Genomic DNA, 21,679 nt, shown 5'->3' with positions numbered 1-21,679 from the left:
GTCGTTTACTTGGCTCATGCAGCCTTTCCTGGTTTACTAACGATGTTACGATAACTCTGATAGAAGCATAGGCTATGGGCACCAAAGTTAAAAGCAAAATCCAACGTCTGCTTAAGCAGCTCGACCAAGATGACGAGAGCTTACCAGGCGACAACGCAGCCGCCCTGCGGGTCACCTCGACGGAGGAGGAGGCGGAAGACCTAGCTGCGCTGGCTTCTGCTCGACGGGCTGCGGCTGCCATCGAGCACACGCCCGGTCATCTCACCATCAGCAGCGTCGATGCTGCATCCGAGAGCACGGCCACGCTGAATGGAATCTCCACCGGCGACAGCCCGCCGGAAGATTCCGAGTCCCTCGCACCATCTCTATCCTCTCTCGACACCACGCCTCTGCCACAGCGCCCTAATCGAACGCCAAATGGCCATCGCAAATCCTACATGGCAGCAGGCCACGCGGAACGAGTTGCGGTGCTTGAACGCAAGGTCATGTCGCTCATGGCAGAGAACCGAAGCCTTCATACGACCTTCTCGGAGGCTATGGCTCGGAAGAATGCCGAGGTTTCGGAGCTGCAGGTGGGTTCTGCCGGCCGGCCTGCGACCTTTGCGCCGGTCAACGAGCGGAAAACTCAGCCGGACTGACAGCAAAACACATCAACGGATCGACACCCAGCAACTCTCCACAATACGAAGGCATTTTGGCAAGGCATGAATTGGGTTTTGTGCAGGAACTGTTTTGGCCCGTGATGCTAGATGACGCTGGGGCCGAGCTGCCAGAAAATGGAAGTCAGCACACATCTCCACTCCACAGCTGCCGGTCGGAATCCGGAAAGGAGGGGGAAAGACGCTGGAGAAGAGGGGAGCACGTGTGCCTCTGGGAGAAAGAGAGCAAAAGGGGGAGGAAAAGGGAGATGAGGCCGGACATGGGTGAGGGGCTAGTTCCCAATGGACTTGGGGGCCGGAACCCTGACACGTTCAAAACACAGACACGCACACAGACACACGTGTAAAATTGTTTAATTTCGTAATCCTGGTCGCGCTGTGGTGGGGGCTGCCCTACAGAAAGGGCAGTAGTAGCGACGGCGGCGGTACAATGATGGCCATTCCATGTTTCACTCCTCATTTCCTGCTTCCTTGTCTTCGCCCTCCCTCCCTCCGTCCCCCCCTCCTCACTCACTTCCTTCCCTCAATTCTGCTCCACCTCATCGGCAGCTGAAATTCTGTTCGTGCACATGTTTTCCCACCTCATGTTTTCCCACCTCAACCTCGACATCAGGCCCACCTAGCCGGCACCGTGAACGAGCTGTCTCTCCGGCATCAGGAGCTGGAGGCGGCTGCGCCACTGTTGCGAATGCGACTCGAGGACTTCCGCTCCCAGTTGTCAGACCTGCGAGTGTCTGAGGCGGTCTACCAGGAGCTCAAGAGGCTGCCCCGGGACTCAAGGACGGCGCTGGACGAGGCAAGATAGGCGGGAGGGGTCTTCGGAGTGTTTTGGGTGGAGAGCACCAGTCCAGGGGCTGTTTGGTGGGAAGCACCCGGGCGGAGTGCGGGTCCTTATTTGGGGGGGGTGATCAGGGTGTCAAAGTTTAGGGGTGCATGGGGGGGGCCGAGGGGAAGAGAAATTAGGGAAAAGCGAGGGTGGGAAAGGGAGGGTAGGGACCATGGGTGCCTCTTAGCCCTTAAGAGGGGCACTGCGCTCTTCCCAATTAGACAAATGGATGTTTCCTCACTAGTACGTATGTATTATGTATGTATATCCGTCGCACTCCCACAAGCACGCGTGTTCAAAGTATGCGGCAAGCCGCCCATGGTGGCGCAGCATGCGCACGCGCGCTCTGTTGTTTTCCTGATGTGGCTGAGGTTTGGTGGCGCAATGCTCCCGTCTCTCGCTTCGTCGCGGACACATACACACACACACGCACACACACACACGCGCACACACACACGCGCACGCACGTACGCGCGCGCGCACCCCTAAAGCGCAGGTCCGGATCGCGGTTCACGAGGTCCTCACGGAGTCCAAGTCGGAAGCGGCGACGCTGCACACCGCCCTGACAGCAGCTCGAGAAACGGCCGTGCGAGCTGAGGAGGCGGCGGCACGGGCGCGTGCAGAGGCGGCGCGCGCCGGCGCTGCTCTGGCGGAGCGAGATAGTGACCTGGCGCTGGTGACGGAGGGAATGCAGGCGCGCATCGACAGGCTGGCTTCGGAGCTGGAATCGGCCATGGTTTCGGCGCAACTGAGCGCTGCAAAGGGGGCCATGTACGACGAGCTGCGAGCCAAGCTGGATGCGACGGTGGCGGAAAATCAGCGTTTGGCGGTCGTGGAGGCGACGTTTAAGTGAGTGGGGGGTGGTTTCTTAGGGGGGGAGCGGGGTGGTGGATGTGAGTTGTTTAGGGGTAAGTGAGGGGTCGCCTGTTTTGATCGCCATCCTGTGTGGGGTTAAGTGGGAGGGGAGCTGTTAGTTGTTGACCTAAGTATGCACTGATGCTCTCCGGTGCTGTTGTTACTTTTTCGCTTCTTGCCGTTGCGCTACCACCAACACTGACGTTGCTTCTGTGTAGTACATGTCGTACAGTACGGCATTCACACCACCAATATAGATGCGCTAAAGCGTTCTGCCAGCATCACGAGAGGCCTTTACAGCGGCCGAACAGCTACGTGCCGCCATTGCTACAGCTACTAAATACTGCTACTGCCACTGCAGCTGTATTTTACTCTATTGTATTGTACTGTATTGTACTATATTGTACTATATTGTACTGTGTTGTACTATATTGTACTGTATTGTGTTATATTGTGTGCGTATGTCCCCCCGAACAGGAAGCTGGAGTCCCAGGCTGCTCAGGACCGGGCGACGGCCACGCAGAAGGAGCACACCTTTGAGATGCTCATGATGGATAAGGCCTACCTAACCAAGCAGGCAAGTACGGCCGCCCCGGAAACCCCCCCCTCCCCCCCTCTAGTGTTTTCTTCCCCTGTGTTTTGTTTCCCTTCGTGTCCTGTTCCGCGGGCGGCGCCCCTCGCCGCCTGGGCGGGGTGCGAAGCAGAAAAACCGCATCTATTACACACCCATTACATTACATTACATGCATCTATTTCTACTCAGCCTCCCCTGGACTTTTATGACTCCATCATAAACCCATTATTATGCCGTGGTTTTTATCCAGGGGGGAACACTGTGGGGGGGGGGAAAGAAAGGGAAGAAACATACTCGTTGGGGGGACACATTCGTTCGAGCTGGGTTTCGTATGTGTATGTGTGTGTTTCGGGCTCGTGGCACCTCCCGTGAAGCCCCCAACCCGTCTCCGTCCCGGTGTATGGTTTCGCAAGGGTCTGCCGTACGTGTACGTGGGTACTTTGCTGCGGCGGAGGAAGTAATCTCAACATACACGACGTGGACCGCGTCCAGACCGATGTGGTGGAAGGGTAACCCTAAGTTTACACGGTCCCAGGGAAATGCCGATGTGCGTCCTGTGGTTTGAGGGTCGTGGCTGCCGTAACAGCACTACCACCGGCCGTTAGGTTACGGTTACGGCATATTGCCGTACATGCCGTACACACATGCTGATGTCTGCAGGTGGACTTCCTGGCTGATCAACAGCGCAAGCTAGAAGCGGAACTGGAGTTGCGAGAGAAGAAGATCAACGAATTGTCGAGACAGAAGGTAAGAAAGCAGGAAGGGAGGGAGGAAGGAAGAAAGAAGCTCCTTGATGCAGCCCTGTCCTGTCCCGTTTATGCCTCCATCCGATCTCTATCCCGTCTTTGTTGCATTCTTTATCCTTGAAACACTGTCCTGCCTGACACGGGCTTGGACCCTCTGGGCCTTATACGACCCTGCTGTCGCAGAGTGAGATGTTTGAGAAGCTGATGACGGCGGAGACTCTCAAGGTGATGAGATCCAGGGGGGGACGGGAGTGAGAGCGAGAGTGGGGGCAGACAGGCGAGCCTGAGCTCCTATAAAGGGAAGGAAGAGGGAAAGGAAAGGGTGGTATCGTACCCTAAGACGTATGAAGCTCTGCAACCCATCACCCCCTCCATAGTAGGTGGGACTACCCGGTTACGTCTGTAACTTCCTTGTCGTATCAACTATCACTATAGAATTTCATCACACGGTCTATGTATGTATGTATGTATGTGCTTTCGCCGTCGCAAGTAACGACCACCACCACCACCACCACAACAACAACAACAACAACAACAGCAACAGCAACAGCAACACTAGCGACCCACACTACCTCACTGACCAACCGCTGCTCCGCCTCCTGTTATCACCATCACATCATCGCCGCAGGGGCGACATGAGGACGTCCGATTGCAAAAGGAGCTGGCGGCGCTGCAGGTGGGAGGTCTGGCGGGGTCCGGGAGGAAGCCTTGTATTTGTGTATGCGGTATTTGTGTATTGTGGTGGGTCTTGGGTCGACCCTGCGGTTGGCGTCTTGGAAGGACCGCGAAGGACTTAAACCCGCCATATAGCCCTTTTCGATAAGCACTAGTGGCCGGTTGTGTTGCCAGTTTTTTTTTTTGTGTGTGTGTGTGTGTGTGTGTGTGTGTGTGTGGCTTCATCAGGAATGGGAGGAGAAGGATGGGAAGGTGACAGAGAGATTGTTTCACAACCTGCCTACCTACCTAACTGCCTAACTGCCTGCCTGTTTACCTACCTGCCTATGAAGACCGCTGCCCCGGCCCCCGCCCTCCCCGTACCCCGGCAGTTCATTTTTTATTTCCTGGCATCTGATTCCCTCCCCGCCACCGCCCCCGGCCCCTCCACCGGAACCCCCACCGCCCGCAGGAGCGCACTCATGCCGACTTGGAGAAGATACGCGTGGAGACGGCGGGTGGGTGGTCAGCAGAGCAGGGTAGAGAGGGGCAGAGCGGAGCGGGGCCATCATCATCATCATCATCAGCAGCAGCAGCACCCAAAGCGTTCCTCTCCCTAAAGCATCATCCTCCCTAACCCACCCCAGAACACACACTACACACATACACCTGTACCACCATCGGCATTTCCCTCGCGGCGGCTCAGATCATTAAAACACACACAGAGGCATCCCTAGCCCCGTCGGTGAGCTGGTAGCTGCTAGTCTGGTCCCTGCGCCCACCTGCCGCGTGCGCTGGAGAGGTGGTTAGCGTGGGTTTCTTGAGCCCCGCCCACTCCCCCTCAACGGAGGACCGGGTGAGCTTTCTAGCAGGGCCTCGTGTCGTAGTAGGGAGGGGTAGGGTCGGTCTGGGGTTTCAGGGTTTCCTCTTTCTTAGTGAACCCGCACCCCGAGAGCCGGATCAGGCCGGGGCTGGAGAGGAGTCTCCTTGCTTCATGTCTCAGGCTCAATGCGCTAACTCACCGCATGGGGGAGCCTTGACTCGTGAGAGCATGCGCGCGTGCGACGCCTTCCCCGACCCCCCGGAAGAGGTGGATTGGAACCCGCGTACTTGCGGCTCTCGGCTGCTAAGGGGGGGTGCATAGGCCCCTCTAGCGCCCCTCTGCCGCCCGTGGGAGAGCGCTTAGTCAGGCGATCTTTCCATTGGGGCTGGGCAGCAGCCCCTCTGTGGCCAGTGTCAGGCCCGGTCAGATATTTATAACCTTCGCGCACGTACACACATACAAACTCACATACACAGAGGCGTACGAGCGGGAGGCCCGGTTGCTTCGTGAGCTGCGGGACTCCGCCCAGGAGGAGGCTCTCCGCGCCAAGGCGGCCCTGGCGGAGTTGCAGGCGCTGCACGAGAAGACGGGGCTAGCCCATGCCGAGGTGGCCAGGCGACTGGAGCAGCAGGTGAGGTGAAGAATGGGGCGAGATGGGTGAGTACCGAACTGAGGAGGGGTGGGTTGAGGGGTTACGGGGTGGGTTGAGTTGAGTTGGATTTAGTTGGTGTAGAGGCATCAAAACACACAACACGTCGTGGCATCGTACCACGTGTCACTCGAGCCCCACTTGCTGATGATGCTTCATTGTCCAGTTGATGGTGGGTCCTACCTGCCTGACTGTTGTCGTTGCTGCTGCTGTTGTTGTTGTTGTTGTTGTTCAGGTGGTGGCGCTGCAAACGGAGCTGAAGCAGAAGACGTTTGAGCTCAGCCACTTTAAGGTAGGTACGCATACGAGTGATGGGTGTAGTGGTAGCAGAGCTACGTGCGGTCGAGCCATGCGTGCGACCCCTTTCTGCATCCCTCGCCCTCGCCCTCGCTCTCTCCCCCTCTCTCCCCCTCTCACACGCTCACTCCCTCGCCGTCGCCCTCTCCTCTCGAAGGGGAAAACAAAGGGGATGGGTAACAAAAAGGGTTCTCATCATTTTCATCAATTTAAAAATTAAGATAATAATGATGAACAAGTAGGGACTTTGGTTTTCCATCCCCTTTAGTTCATCCCCTAAAGATGACCCTTTCCCTCTCCTTGGCCCTAATGATGGTATGTCTATTTTCATCACGCAGGTAGTAGTGGCGGAGAAGGAGCAGCTGCTGGGACGGACCAACATGCAGGTGTGTGTGTGTGTATGTATGTGGTGGGGCCCCCTTCAGGATGCATGGGTAGAGGACAATGCGTGCTGAGGAGTCTTTTCATCCACCTCTTCTTCATCCTCACTCAGTTTCTCATCCAAAGTTTTCCACTCTTTCCTTTCCTCTCGTTTCCTTTGCTCCGCATCCCTCAGCTCTGTGCACTCTTGTCGCCCCCCGTAAGTGCCCCTCTCTACCTCTCGCTTGCCTGTTCCCTAACGCATCTGCATCCCGCATCACGATCATCGCCATCACGGTCATCGCCATTTCAGAACGAGCTGCTTCAAGACAAATTGAGTGTGCTGATGGACAAATACCGTGCACTGGAGGTATGCGGGCTTTGCGTGTATATGTATTTTTGTGTGCGTGCGAAAATGCGTGTCTGTTTTTTGTGTGGGATGTATCGATAAAAGGGGGCCCCCAACAGTCCTCTGTTCGAATCCCCTTGGGGTCTGGTCGTCGGGGCCCAGCCAGCAGCCAGCAGTCTCGGTGGAAACGCGCGGAGTGGCCCAACATCCCCCCAGGAGTTCACTACAACGGTTTGGCTGTATGTAGCGGCCTTGTCCACGTGAGGGAGGAAAAGCGGGAAGATTATTTATCCAGTACACTGCTTCTGCAGGTGGTGAATTGGTAAACCTCCGGAGCCGCCTCATTTTTCCAGAGAAAAGCTTAATCCAAAAAAGCTTTATCTAAAAAAGATGTGGGTTTGCCTCCATAGCCCAGAGCTTACCTTGCGTTCCATGGTATCCGGATTCATTTTCTTCGATCCGGATTCGAACGCCTATTCGAAATCTGTATCATTTTTGGATCTAGGATTTAAAAAATTCGGTCTTTTGGGGTGTGGCAGGTTGATCACAACACGCAAATGAACAAGGCGCTGGCGGCAGCAGCTGAGGCGGTCGCGTCAGGCGGCGGAGGGGGAGGGGGAGGGGGAGGCGGAGCCGCGGTGGAGGGGGTACCTCGCGAGGGTGCCATCACCGCCGTCACCACACTATGTGCCGCAGCCCCCGCTGCCAAGTTGCAGGCAAGTTGCACGCAAACAAGCGTTTATAAATCGATCATCCGCTGCGACTTTGAACGCACAATGACATATGCTCGTATCGTATGTTCGTATTCATTTCCACCCTGTGATTGCTACCCCCGTTGCTGTTGCATAGCTCTCGTGCGAGTATGAAATAAACACGTTGATTCTCACTTTGCTAGCCCGCTGCCTGACGTACCGCTTTTATCTCGCTTTTAAAAGAAGCCCTCCGGCATGTCCGTCCATCATCCGGACCGCCTCCTCCACCGCACCCCCCTAGGGGTGAAGACCGAGGCCTTTCAATCTTCAGCGCCTCTCCATTTCCTGCACTGACCGCACTGCCTCCCTCCGCTGCACCCGGCTCCCTCTCGCCAACGCCACATGCCGCCGCAGGTCGACCTGGCCCTGCTCAGGCAGGTGCGATCGGAAGAGGGAAAAAGAGCTTGTTGTGTGTTCAAATGAACTGGGATTTTTTGTGCGTGTGCGTATATGTGTTGATGTGCGTGAGAGTGTGTGTGTATGTGTGCTTAAGTGAACTGAGCCACAAGATGTTAAGGTTGAAAAAGTCGCATGCAACAAGTTCACCGAAACAGCAGTTGTATGTGTGTATATGTGCGTGTGTGTGCTTGTAAGTGCGTCCAAGCCGCACCAAGCGAGGGTAAGAGCGTCGTCGTGTCGCATTTTCTCAAATAAGGCGTCGTTGCGCACTTCACAACGAATAACGAACAAAAAGGCACACACACACAAACAAACCAAATCCCGAGACATGAAGATATGGAGCCGCAACATGGCGCACTTCAACTTCTTTCTGGCTGCTGGCTGTTCGCAGGAGCGCGATGCGCTATCCCGGGAGGTCCAGCACATGAGTGGTCGACTGGCGGCGGCACACGACATGCTGAGACTCGCCTCGCAGCCACATGCCTTCCTGCTGGAGGTGAGGGGAGGGAGAGGGTGGGGTAGGGAGGGAGAGGTGAGATAGGGAGGGGAGGGGAGAGAGAGGGGTAGGGAGGGAGAGGTGAGATAGGGAGGGGAGGGAGGGAGAGGGGGAGGGAGGGGGAGGTGAGTGGAGGGAGAGAGAGGTGAGGGGAGGGAGAGAGAGGGGAGGGGTGGGAGGGAGAGGGGAGGGGAGATAGGGAGGGGAGGGGAGGGGAGATAGGGAGGGGAGGGAGGGGGAGAGGGAGGGGTTGGGGAGGTGTCTCTGTTGTATACAGTACGAGTGTTGCGCCTTATCATTACCATCATCATCACCATGATCATCACCACCATTTCCGTGGTGTACCTTTTAGCTAGCGACTACAAGCGCGTGCTCGTCCGTGGTTCTTCGGTAATGTTTACCCAACCCAACTCATCACATGTACGACGTCTATACGTGTACTCGCGCACGCTCACTCCAGGAGTTGGAGGCGGTCAAGCTCCGAGCGACACAAGCGGAAAACAGGGTGGCGGCTCTGCAGGTGGGCATGTGGGGCTTATGTGAGCGTGATGGGGGGCGTGGTGAGGGGCGTGGTGTGTGCGGGGTTTGTGTCTCGAAGACGGAGGAGGGGGAACATTGCTAATGTCAAAATGCACAGCCGTGTATAGTTCTTATTTAGGATTGTTGAAGTATCGTGTAAGATTCCGGTGATGTGTATGTCTGTGTGTGTGTCTGTTTGTGTGTGTGTGTGTCTGTTTGTGTGTGTGTGTCTGTTTGTGTGTGTGTGTGTGTGTGCTTCAGGTTCCATTGGGCTGCGAAATGCTAGGTGGGATGGGATGCGAGTGTGGTCCACTACTTGCCCAGGGTGCTGTTGACTCAATGGCCGTGGAGAAAAAGTACATCACGATGGAAAACAGACAGGTAAACATACAAACAAACATGGGCGTATAGATGTACCTATGGCTCAAAACTGGGGTAGATATATTAGATTACATGCGGCTGCCGCTGCTGCTAATTCTGTCACTGTCATCAGTGCCGCTGGGTGGTGCGTCTGCTGTTGCCGCTGTTTGTTTTTCTACTCTGCCATCCTTGGCATGCAGGCAACGTGAGACATGGACGAATAGCACTGCGTTGAAGTTTTCCTTGCTCTGCTGCTACCGCTGCTGCAAAAACTGTTACTGCCTGTGCCCCGCTGCTACTGCCGCTGCTACTGCCGCTGCAGGTGGCCCTCACCGCTCGTAGCAACGAGGTGGAAGCGCTAACGGTGCGCCAGGGTGGAGGGCGAGGCGGAGCGGGGCACGAGATCTTGCGTGCGGTGTGTGTGTGTGTGTATTGCAAAGCGGTGTGTGCACACACACACACACATGCACACACACATCTCTGAAGCGAAGCGCACGTCGATGAATCTGGTAGTCACGAGCCTTGGTGGATGCCTTACTACACCGCATAGTGCCGTACCACGACACCATGCTACGTATGGCGGCGGATGTGAGGAAAGGAAACCCCATCGCCCTTATCTCCCGTCTGTAGACCTCCTGATCCGTGAGGAAACCGAAGTCCCTCAACTCCGTACTCCTCCCTCAGGCCGAGCGCGACGCGCTGCGATCAGACCTGGACGGTCTTCTTGCCCAACGTCAGGCACTGGAGGGTATGAAGGCGGTGGTCGTCAAGGCGCTGGCGGGAGGTCTGCCGCAGGTACGGCATCAGCGTACGGCACGCAGTACACATACGGCTAACGAAGCACATGAGGCATCCGCCCACGCTATGATGCTATGCCTTAGGGTTTGCATCATCTATCCATGCGTGTATGGCCATCTATCGCATTTTTCATACAGCCTAGTTATCGCATCATGTGCCAGGCTGTCTGTTACATATGATTACCATAGATCGACATCATCCATGAGTTCTCATGTTTCAGTGTCTCCAGATCTCCGTTCTCTTTGCAAATTGATGCCGGCAGGTGCAGCAAGCGGCGGCCATGGCGGCGGCGGCGCGCAAGCCCGCGCCGGGGTTTAGCAGTACGACAATCATCGGGGAGGGTGGGTTGGCGCCGGCGCCGCCGTTGCCGACACCCATGGAGCTTTCGCGGCGTCAATCGCAGCAGCAGCAGCAGCAGCAGCGACGATAGGCATCGCCGCCTGAAGCTGAACATTCAGATAAACATCCGAATTCCTGAGGGGTCACCCCGCACATATGTGTGCGTGTGTGTTTACACCACATATGATCCGTAAACTTAAATGCACACAACTGCGGATTGGTTTTTTAGGGTCTTTGCGATTTTAGAAGTAATCAAGTAAAAACCCGGATATGCAGTGAAGGGGTATGCGAGGGGTGATAAGGCCCTTCAGGACTCCGCAAGCCTTCCAAACGCCCAAAAGAGAGGTCTACACGTGAGCCAGGGCCACGTGTTTCGTGAGTGCCGTGTCGTGTTGTGTTATTTTAAGGGGAACACCGCTCTGCCAGACCCGCTGGTGACACACGATAACGGAATGCATGAAGCTCTTGAAGCAAGGGAACCGATAGCGAACACCAGGTCCGCATGTGCTGTATGTTGTCGTACAACGCGGGGTGCAAAGTAGCCGACAACCTGCTGTAGCACCGGTGAATGGTGAATGTCTCTGAAAGTGAATATAGGATAGACTTTACAAGTTGCGGAAGGGAGCCATATGAAGGTTTCAGTACTCCATTTGCAGTCCTTCACAACCCAAAGCTTTGCTTTGAAAAGTTTAAATTTTCGGCGCGCTCGTCACAGGAGCGCAGATGAGCACTTTCGCAGCACTCATCGGAGAGGTTTCCGTCAATGGCGATTTTTGTACAACAGCGTACAACGTTGCGCAAAAGCAAGCAAGCAAGATGCAGTAAGCTACACGGATAGAGCAGCCAAAAGCACGCACTACGCCGGAGCAGCAGTACCTGTTCGCCGCACTTCCAAACTTCAGAAGTGCGCACACGTAAAAGTGCGGGAGATAATCTGCAGCTTGGAAGAAAATTTCCAACACTTGTGTGCGCGTGCGTCGTCATCACCATTATTATCGACACCGCGAAACTGCTGGCCGCTTGTTCAAGGTATTAATATGCACGTGCTTCAGCTGGGGGCTTACATCATAGCCGTCATGCCCTGCAACAATACTGCTCCCGTGTTGCTCTTATTGCCGACCCACCCCCTTTATCAAGATAATCAACCAGATATGCGGGACCCTCCACGCAGCTTCAAGTGAACCCAACAAATACCAGGACCACATTCCACAGCCATCGAAATCATGTCCATGTCTAGATTTTATAGCGACCTCCAGGAGGACTTTCATTTTCATACTTGGATAACATAGCCTTCAAAAAGGAACAAGAATTTATTGCAAACTGCTGTAAGCAAAGTGAGGAGCAAATGCTTCCTCTTGCAACTCCCAGCAGAGAATTAGGGCAATTGATGCACAACATGCACGTACGAAAAAAATCCAAAAGTAAACAGGTAAACTGTCTTTCAATGTCTGGTTTCATTTCGCCAGAATGCCTTAAACCCATCGAATATCGAAAGTTGGAATACATGTTAATTCCGACGCAAGGAGCACAGCTTTAATGGAAAACAAGTGGCATGCTTCGCACTTTTACTTGCTTGCATTTCAATCATTTACTTGCGGCAAGAGCACGGCAATACTTGGTGCTTCAAGAATAAGTGCACATTTCAAAAAACAAAACATCCCTCACCCGATTACCCCAGGATGTTGCAACCCATGGAGGTACTCCCGGGTTCCGGGAGAACCGTCGCTGCGACCTAGCCAAAATAGGCTCGTGTTTGTCGATTTCCCGTCGGCGACCACGGAACCACGTGGCTCACCCACCCCCACTACACTCCAAACCGTGTGTCTCCCTCTTACTCATTCTCCTTCCCACCATCGCCTCCACAGAGCAACAAAAGCAACAATCATAGAGGCGCGTAAAGGCGACAGCACATTGCGTACTGCTGCACTCGCCTGCAGGTAGGGCGTGGCTTGACATGCTTCATTCAGTGCCGTCCATATTTCATTTCGTAGCTAGCAGCGCTTGCAAAAGACTTGTCATGACGAGAACCATGTAGTACTCTCTGCTTCAGAAATTGAATTGACGGTGTAAGGGGCTTAGGGTTGGAGGCCAGCTCGTCAGCTCATGGCCAGATCGCGTGGGAGAGCGGAGGCGCATAAGTGACAGTTGATTTGAGAAAGGGCTCCGAATCCAGATGCGTGTCACATCCACTGCGTTAACCTTAATAGACCTCCACTGGCAGCTCTCTGGCTTCAACCGATCCATTGTTAGGCATGCAACGAGGGCCTCATGGGCAAGAGCGCAACAAATGCGCAACAAATGCGCAACAGTTCTCTGACTGCGCTCAACCGTTACTGGTAGGAGCTGGATTTACAAGCTGCTTTACTTGTTTATACTTCGCCATAAGCGCTGTGTCCTCTGAACTGGAATCGTTGGATGATACCTCTTGTGCGTACCAGCGTTCAGAGTTCCAAAGCAAGGCTATTGTAACTACGTAGGCAACTACTCCGATAGAGACAAGCCATGCTTTGTCCCAGAAGGCAACGTCCAAGTCCATGGGTTCGGCAGAGGTGAATTCCACTAGGTCGCTTGTCTTACAAGCACTGTTTGGATAACCTAAGGCTTAAGCAGACGCATGATACTTTATAACAGCAAACGTGGAATTGTGGAAGGATGCAACAATGGGAAGCACAAAAATCTAACATCAGCAGGCATAACCCAGAAGTACAAGTTTTGTACTTTGCGTTGTACACTTTTCCCGTTCGTTTTCCACTTGTCAAAGGAAAGGCACTATCGAGACGATTTGAAAAGGAGAACCTGCTCAGCGCGGACAGTGATATGGTGTAGCTGAGCGAACGACGTTTAGTGATGCCGTTTTGGCAGAGCCACAGCAGGCCCTTGGTGTTGCGCAGGCAGCATTTGTTTGCTTATAATGCTATCCACTATAGTAGCTTCAGCATTTTTATTTGGCTGTTTCTTACGTCCAAAAACGGTATCGCTGTCACAGGTGCAGGTTACGAATCGAAAGCTTTGCTCAACTTAGAAGTTCATTTGCCCGCCCATGGGAGATATTTGTCCGTTACCACCCGATTTTGGACATCCATGCGATGGCTCCAAGGCTCTCTCAACATGATTTCATGGAACGAGTATCCTTCGCAAGGCCAGGTGCTGCACGCGTCTGTGCCGCGTCAAACACTTAAACTCTTGAGGTTTCATTATTTTGCGCGACTTGGTAAGCGGCATTGTGTGCTCTTGTTAGAGAGCTGTTGCATTATCATCTCAGCCGCGCCCGCACGTACATTCATGCACAGGCCATGGCATGGCGTATTCCGTACCTACCGCTGTGACGCCCTCAAGTCCAGTCTCGGCGCGGCGCCGCCAGCACCGTTTCCCTTGAAACGACCCCTAACCGCTTCCACCACTACCATTATCAAAAATATTCCACCAGCACAACCACCAGCCTAGAAGTCCAAAACCACGATGCCCTAAGTAATCCACAAAACGACCTGCTTTTGATTGCTGGGTGCATTACTTTATAGGAGTTCAAATCACTGTATTGGCGTCGAAAACTGATACTATCTTCATCTCTTCCCCTTTAGTTGCCCTTTATGGGATGAACGAGATGGGAACCTGGGGAATTATGGCTAACTCTTCGAGTGTATACACATACGTCTTGTGCGTACATTATGTATGGATGGAGTGAGTTGAGCCGCCAAAGAGGAGTTACGGCAGGCGAGTTTTGGCAGGGCGAAAGAAGAAACAGCGGAGGCCTGATTAAAAGGCGTTGTTTGGACGGAAGAATGTGGCTGCCCTTGCTGGCTTCGGTGATCTCATTAAATCATCCCGCAAGCAGTCCTTGCGTGACGTTGGTTTGAATTTTTACTTGATTTGGATTTGGAAAGCTGTGAATATGTTCATGATGCGGTAATGAACAAGACTCATCGAAACAAGCCGCCATTCCCAGAAACAGTCTGCCTTCCTGCCTCGACGAGCACACATACGCAAGGGGGTATCATGTCTCTTGCAATACCTTGTTGCTCGGGTCGAGGATGAGAGGTAAAAGAGGTAGACATCGGCTGGGTGAGGTAGATACTTCATTTGACAATTGGCGCCTAACGGCCGAAACTGAATACTTGCTGCAAAGGTTCAACCACCAACGAACGCAACAGTTTTTATACTCTGAAACGAACATGACCCAGAACAGTCCTAGAACATGGCAATACGACCATACTCGCCAAAAAGCCGCTCTGTCAGCAGCTACAAACAGATGCCGCCGACAGTCTGAGGAGACTGTTCTCATACGCATACCGCCATCGACTGCACCGCCACCATGGACCAGCCATCAACTGTTTTTATTTGTCAAAACTATAAAAATAGTTGTCATTCTCCGAGCTCGCTCTCCTCTTCAGACCTCTTCTTTCCCTCAGACAGCCTTGCTGCACTCCAAGCCATGCGCTCCACTCCTCTCCACTCCACTCCCCTCCTCTCCCACCTCTAGGCAGCTGCCATTCTTCGTGCCTCCAGTCCCACACCACGCACTCCACCTCTCGCAACAGGGCTCCTCCCCATCTCCTCCACCAACTCCGCTCCCAAATTTCACGTTCAAGCAAAATTCTCACTAGCAGGTTGAGTGCATGTTCAGCAGTAATAGTCGTAGTAGCAGTATGAGTTAAGCAATTTATTTCTCTACATCGCTCTTTCGCTCTGTGCCCGGCGTTTACGGGCGCTCCCCGTGCACTGGTACTGTGACACTTGCAACTCTTCCTGTAACTTTACCGCTCTACGTCTCAAGCCATCCCTAGCTACGCTCACTCTGCCTTCACGCGACATCCACATGTGGGCCAGCAAACAATGGCCCATCAGATGATGCAATTCCCAACATGGAGCAAGTAGTAACACCCACGCCGCCTCAAAACTGATGCCACACGGGCGACAACGGCAACGGAGCCGCAGGAGCCGCAGCGGCGCCGCAACTGCAGGACGGAACTTCCAACCAACAGACTCATTTTTAACTTCTCACACTATCATTTACAAACCGTAACCAACCGACCAATACCGTCCAATCCATTCGTACAGAGAGCTGTACGCCATATATCCTTCATCGCTGATTTCCGACATCGCCGTCTGATGCCGTCGATGCGGTGTCGCGCGGACCGCCTCCTGCTAATGTCGCCACCGTCGCAGCTGGCGCAGCAGCGGTAGCGGCGGCAGCTGCGCCGCCGCCGCCCTCAACCTTGCCTGTGAACGCGTTGATCCTAGGTGACAAGGAGAGATTCCGGTAGTACCCGTTTGGTGTGCGGTCCGCGTCGGAATGCCAGGTACGGATTAGGTCCCGCAGTACGGCATCTGGAAGGGCCTCCCGCGAGCGGTACCGGGGCAGCTCCCGACGGAATGCCGCCGCCACATCGCTTTCATGACAACGGCCCGAACGAACGAGTCGTGACTCGGCAAAGGTGACTGGAACCGAGATCCAGAGGGATCATGAGGCAGGGGAGGGGGGATGAGGCTCGGAGGACGAAAAAAACGTGGCATGGCAAGTTTAAGAGGTACCACCCGAGAAATAAAGCTCAATAACTCTCACGACCATGTGTGGAAAGTAATTTTGGAGCCGCGTGGCCGTAATCATTTGACAGAAAGATGGGTTGTTTTCTGACTATCAGACAGATTAACAGGCAGTTAGATAGATAGACAGATAGACAGGCAGACAAACAGATTAACAGTTTGGTAGTTCGACAGGCACATAGGACCTCACTAGAGTACCTTATCCCGCACCCCGTGTAGAGTCAAACAACGCATCGTGCCCCCCCCCGGGGGGGTGCAGTAATGCGAAGGAAAAGTCACCCACCGAAATCTCGCCATTGTTGATCTAGCTGCCGCGCCTCTTCCAGGCTGAGTCTCCTGGGTCGCCCCACCTCGTATACCCCAGCTGCCAGACACGCCCCAGTTCCGGTGCTAAGCGCCCAGATGCTGTCACCTAGGCCTGCCTGCGGGCCCCGAAACGTCAGGTTGCGAGATTTGGGTTGGTTAGTTGGTTAGTTGGTTGGTTAGTCAGTTATGCTGAGGCTTGTAGATGGTTGTGTCAGTGCTAGGAGAGTTGGTGACTGTAGCAGCACTTTTGTGGTGGCCATGGCAACGCTGAAGTTCGTGGGGCCATCATTTTATTGTACTTTCTGTACCGTACACAGCCTTGCCGTACCTGAAGGCTGAAGCTGATCGCCAGTCCTGCCGCCAGGCAGATCCCCGCAGCAATGTACGACAGCCAGGCGGGGGCCTCGTTGACATCAATGATGCTGATGGGAAAGAAAGGGGTTTGGCACGAAACACACGCACACGGTTTGTGTTCGCGGGCACATACTAGAAAGGGCTAAATGGTGATCAATGTGACATACGCACAGCTGCACGGGACAAAACAATCTCCGCATTGTCGTACTTTGAGCCCCATGACTCCGTTGCCGTGCCCGTACGGCAGCCCTTCACCTGCACTCAGCTGTAGCTAAAACACCGCCTCGGCCCCAAAACCACACGGTTCCCGCTCCTCCATCGGGCCTAGCTGACCGCATCGTCGTACACTCACTTCAAGCCCAGTGGACCCCGCGCGAGCTGCATGATGATCCAGTCGCTGGGTCGCTCCGTCTCAATCTTGCCCAAGAACAGCAGGAGCTGCTGCAGCGGCGATGCGAAGAACAGCGACAACCCCCAAAGCGTCCCCGCCACAACGTCCGCTGCGCAGAAAACCGTGTATGCGTGCGTGCGTGCGCATGTACGGATGTACGGGCGGAGAGGAAGGTCGAACGAGAACCGCGATCTTAGAGTGCAAGGAGAAATTCAAATGAGGAGTTTAGGAAATAGCAGGAAGGAACATCGGCCAGTTTGATTTTTTAAAAACCCAAATCGAAAAACAAGGCAAGTGCAAACCAAGTTTCCATGTCGGCAGGTGGTGTGCAAAGGCAGCACCGGAGCCGATGGCATGACGATATCGCCCCATTTCACAGACCCCAGCTACAGCCCAAACCCGGATTCCCGTTGCCCACCCGTACCGAGGCCCACCTGGGCCGAACCCGCCCGCTCCTGACAACGAGTCCGCCGAGTAGATCAACTCCTGATGCCACATAATGGGACAGGCAGGTGTTGGAGAGTGACGGATACTCCGTATGAATACGTGTGGAATGTGAGAGCAGCAATGGGACCCGAGCGGGTTTCGCGGCGATTTGCTGATCCTAACATCGCTTGATAACAGCAGGTAGGCAGGTAGGTAGGCGTGAGGGTGGGGGTGTGGGTGCTTGCGAAATCGTCACAGTGATGCAAAGGACCTCGGATTAAATACTGACATGACGATGATGATTTCCGTTTCTTAAAATATTCGTAATGATGATAATGCATTAGTTTTGCTTGATTTGGTGGGCAGGGCAGCGAGGGGGGGTGGAACACTTGACCTGCTGATGCTAGAGTCAGCGACAAAGGAGCGCGTAATCGGGCACTAACTTGAGTGCTTACGACCGTCGCCGTGGTGCAGAACCTAAAGTCTGAGCACGGCGAAGCGACCCGGAGACAGGAGCAGTTCATTTACTTACTGACTGACCTCTATTTGATCGGCGACGAGGGGGTAGCCAACGGTGGCGGCTCCGGCGAGAACCAGGGCTACGCGTTGTGCCGTTGAACGTAGTCCATACAGTGCAAGGAAGTGGAGAGCAGCAAAGTAACGTTGCGCGATGTGCACCAGTAGGGCGTTGCATAGCGAGGGTGAGGATAGTGCGGAGGGCAGGGCAGCGCGGCGTGGTATTCAAAGTTGTCAGTTCCCTGTGTTGACCGGCCACCTTACTGAATCGCGCACGCCGACGAGTGTATTCAGAGTATGTTGAATTAAATGCGTGCATATACTTAATAAACATTCAGCTTTCTACAAAGCGAGTAGGTTACCGCGCGTTCTCACCTCCCATCGCCAAGAGGATGGTTGTGTCGCCGCTGCTCACAGGTGCGTCCTTGGGATCTTGCTGGCTACTGCATGCGATGCCTCCTCGTGCTGGGCCACAGCATTGATATGGGTAGGGCTTGCAGGATGACCCAGAAAACCCTTGGCGCAACCGGTGGCCCATCATTGCGCGACTGGACGCAGGCCTGATTTCACCGCCAGCGATGCCCCTGGATCTCCTTGTACAAGAGATTAAGCAATTTTGATACATTGATGCCATGGGCTGCCAAGGACTTCGGTGCGGACTAAGAAGTTTTCAGTGTCCAACGGTCTTCCCCAGTAAAAATCTTACGACGTATATGTATACCGATAGATAACGTTCCAAATGCACTTTGGCAAACAGCAACACAGGAACTGGCTTACTGAATAATTGTGTGGTCCGTAGTTACTGCGCCAAGGAAGATTGGTACTAGACTAAAGTCTAAGGTGCAAACAGAAACAGTGGTTGGCAATGACATTTACTTTTGTCTTCTCGCGCGCTCTATCCTTCAGCAGGATAACCAAACCGGTCGGTAACTGTTCGCTTCGGTAGCTGGCCGGTAGGATAACCGACATAACGAACTAACGACCCAGTAACTGGGGGGTCAGTGACCCCGGATCACCGACCGATAAGGTTACCGGTCGGTAAGGTAAACCGGTATGTTTGAAGCATCTGGAACCATGGCGGGAGGCTACCTGGACGAAGACTTTGTATCAACTTATTTCCATTCTTCTAAGCTTTTACGTCTGAGCAAAGGCCCGCAATCTTGACGTGTGTATAGACAGGCGGGCAAAGACTCGGCCGCTTTCCTACAGCGAACGGCGTGCGACCGTGCGATCATCAAGCCCGGGAAAAGGTATTCCCCTTCACCCTAAACGGTCATATTGCGGCCGGGGGACATACGGGCGCGCGCAGAGTGTGGGCAAACCCCGCATACGAACTTCAACCACCAAAGACAAGGACCGACACAATTAAGGAAGGCTAAAAAACTGCCGAAGACACTGCCGGGGGTGTCCGCCGGGGAATCCAGGGCCGTAGCGGTGGGGACGTGACTTGGACGGTGTGCCTTGGAGCCTGCAGCCACCGCGGTAAACCCCCTATGGAAAGGGCCCATAGAAACTAGGGCCGCATTTACAGCACCACATGCACACGCCATCCCCCCTCCCAAGCATCCATCCACTACGAACCCCTGAATGTGTGCGACTTCTTCTTCCTCCTAATCCTCCCCCACGGCCTCCGCCTCCCCTCGGCATCCCGACAAACAGCGTGTATGCACATGCATTCAGGATCATGCCCCATCACACTCTGCATGCAGCCTCGTAATCTACGCCTGGATCCGGAACTTTGGAGGAATTCTATCCATCCGTACGGTACGCGTCCGTCCGTACACAGCCCTCATTTGCCACCCCCCTGCACATGCACATTTTAACTAGGCACGCACGAGGGAGAACCCTTGGGGCCCCGTACTTCCCCCCTCTCCTCGCCGTACACTGTACAGCACCTCAGCTTCGACCACCGTGCCCGTCCTCATCCTCGCCGTCATCATGTACGGCAACCGGTACGAGTACGCCAGCGCGCTTATACACATTATCCAACGTCTCCCCGAGGAACTCCTCAAAGCCGCCGCCGGCGTCAGCGCCGCCGCCTCCACCGCCTCCACCACCTCCCGGCGCCGCCTTCTTTCGGTTGTTGAACGTCGTCCAAGCTGCACCGAGCAACAACCGCTCAAACTGATCGTAGTCGTACTCCAGCGGTTGCGGATGCAGTACAAAGGTCTCTGGATCTGTACTGCGCTGCTTGGCGAATACGGCAATCAGCGCCAGCTCCTGGGGGTAGGTGACGCAGTGGATGGATCCGGGCGACGGATTTTAATTAAGTGCCATATGACACCCGCGAGACGCAAGCAACACACATACATGCATCGATGCAATACGAGACACGCATCGGAGGGTGCCACACACGGGCACGCGGACACGCACACACGAACCGTAACATCCCACGAACCCCACCCATCCAAAAACCCAAACCATCACTCAACTCCACTCAGCTGCCTCTTCTCCCCTCCGGTTACCGCACAACGCGTCCGGTGTGTTTCACACGGACACGCACACACGCCCCACATTCCCCCCAAACCCCCTTTCCAGTTCTTCCCCACCTGCAGGTTGAACTCCCTTCCCAGCATGCCCCACTTCGCTAGGTGGTTACACAGCCAGCGCAAGTCAACCCGCACGGGGGCCCCCCGGGTCCTCTTCAGCTGGCAGGTGTCTAGAGTCTGTTCCGTCAGTCTGCGTGTGTGTGGGGGGGGGGGGGGAGTAAGGGAAAGTAAGGGGAAGGGAGGGGAAGGGAGGGGAAAGACGAACCACACACGAAGGGAGGGGAAGGGAACGGCGGAGGCAGAAAGTTCAAGAAGGACAAGATTAGGATTAGGATCGAGCGCGGAGCACGGCAGGCTTGAGGGAGAATGAAGAAAAATGGGGAGCCTTGAAACCCACACTCGCACCCCACCCGTACGCCCATCCGGAACGCAATCCCCCTTAACCCCCTTTTACCCCATCCCCTGGTGTTTTCACCCGCATAACACCCATATCTGTGTGTGTGTGTGTCTTTTACCATTTACGCTGTCAGATGCCGCTCACATCGCCCCATTTCCTATCAAACAAGAAGCACCAACACAGACACACGCACGCGCGCGCGTGTGCTACCAGTACCCACTTGCGTCCCTTCCTCAGCAGCAACATGGCGTTGGAGTTGTTGAGTGCGGGTGAGAAGCGCTCCAGTCGCCGTTGCAACTCCGGAAAGGTGGACACCGCGAAGCACTCCCGCAACAACGCAGTGACCTGGAGGCCGGGCAGCAGTAGCAGCAGTAGCAGCGGTAGCAGCAGTAGCAGCAGTAGCAGCGGTAGCGATGAGAGGACAAACGATGAAGTGTTTGGTTGACGGTTAAAGCGGTTGACAGGCTTGCGAGCGGAAAACAGCGCGGCTAGGTGAAGAAAAGGCAGTGACTGAGACAGAACGACAAACGGATAGGCAAGCAGACAGACAGACAAACAGACGGATCCGGGCGTAACCCCGGCTCCATCCCAGCCCCACCTTGACGCTGAGGTGGTTGTACGCCGCCTGACTAGGGTTTTCCGCGGCGTAGCGGTGCGCCGCCAGGTGCACCAGCGCCAACATGAAGTCCAGCAAGTCGAATGTGGACACACCTGACTTGGCCTCAACCTGGGGGGTCGGAGGGGGTTGGAGGGGGAGGGGGGTTGGAGGGGGAGGGGGGTTGGAGGGGGTTGGAGGGGGAGGCG

At 54.7% G+C, this 21,679-nt stretch overlaps 2 protein-coding genes across 2 annotated transcripts in view; one reads left to right on the top strand and one right to left on the bottom strand.

The window, feature by feature from the left end:
• Positions 1-74: 74 nt before the first annotated feature.
• VOLCADRAFT_121534 (uncharacterized protein) lies at positions 75-10,659 on the top strand (the record flags this gene model as incomplete). Its single annotated transcript, XM_002956473.1, has 20 exons — positions 75-572; positions 1,273-1,389; positions 1,982-2,161; positions 2,207-2,334; positions 2,818-2,959; positions 3,575-3,661; positions 3,844-3,885; positions 4,289-4,336; positions 4,787-4,832; positions 5,614-5,768; positions 6,022-6,078; positions 6,422-6,469; positions 6,640-6,663; positions 7,899-7,922; positions 8,335-8,439; positions 8,900-8,959; positions 9,220-9,339; positions 9,641-9,682; positions 10,003-10,113; positions 10,379-10,659. The coding sequence occupies 20 exons, from the start codon at positions 75-77 to the stop codon at positions 10,544-10,546; spliced, it is 2,202 nt and encodes a 733-aa protein (XP_002956519.1). The 3' UTR covers positions 10,547-10,659.
• Positions 10,660-15,532: 4,873 nt separating this feature from the next.
• Positions 15,533-21,679, bottom strand: part of VOLCADRAFT_97483 (uncharacterized protein) — a gene marked incomplete at both ends in the record, with an annotated part of 13,571 nt that continues 7,424 nt past the window's right edge. The window contains 11 exons of the mRNA XM_002956425.1: positions 15,533-15,891; positions 16,280-16,418; positions 16,631-16,724; positions 17,009-17,156; positions 17,482-17,533; positions 17,917-17,957; positions 18,365-18,454; positions 19,900-20,209; positions 20,539-20,668; positions 21,069-21,172; positions 21,474-21,602. Coding sequence (XP_002956471.1) covers positions 15,533-15,891; positions 16,280-16,418; positions 16,631-16,724; positions 17,009-17,156; positions 17,482-17,533; positions 17,917-17,957; positions 18,365-18,454; positions 19,900-20,209; positions 20,539-20,668; positions 21,069-21,172; positions 21,474-21,602 — 1,596 coding nt within the window. The remainder of the gene's footprint in view (positions 15,892-16,279; positions 16,419-16,630; positions 16,725-17,008; positions 17,157-17,481; positions 17,534-17,916; positions 17,958-18,364; positions 18,455-19,899; positions 20,210-20,538; positions 20,669-21,068; positions 21,173-21,473; positions 21,603-21,679) is intronic.

This window comes from Volvox carteri, assembly GCF_000143455.1.
Source record: "Volvox carteri f. nagariensis unplaced genomic scaffold VOLCAscaffold_61, whole genome shotgun sequence".
NCBI lineage: Eukaryota > Viridiplantae > Chlorophyta > Chlorophyceae > Chlamydomonadales > Volvocaceae > Volvox > Volvox carteri.
The sequence above is the reverse complement of the archived record's forward strand: the minus strand, read 5'-3'. Positions and strand labels throughout refer to the sequence as shown.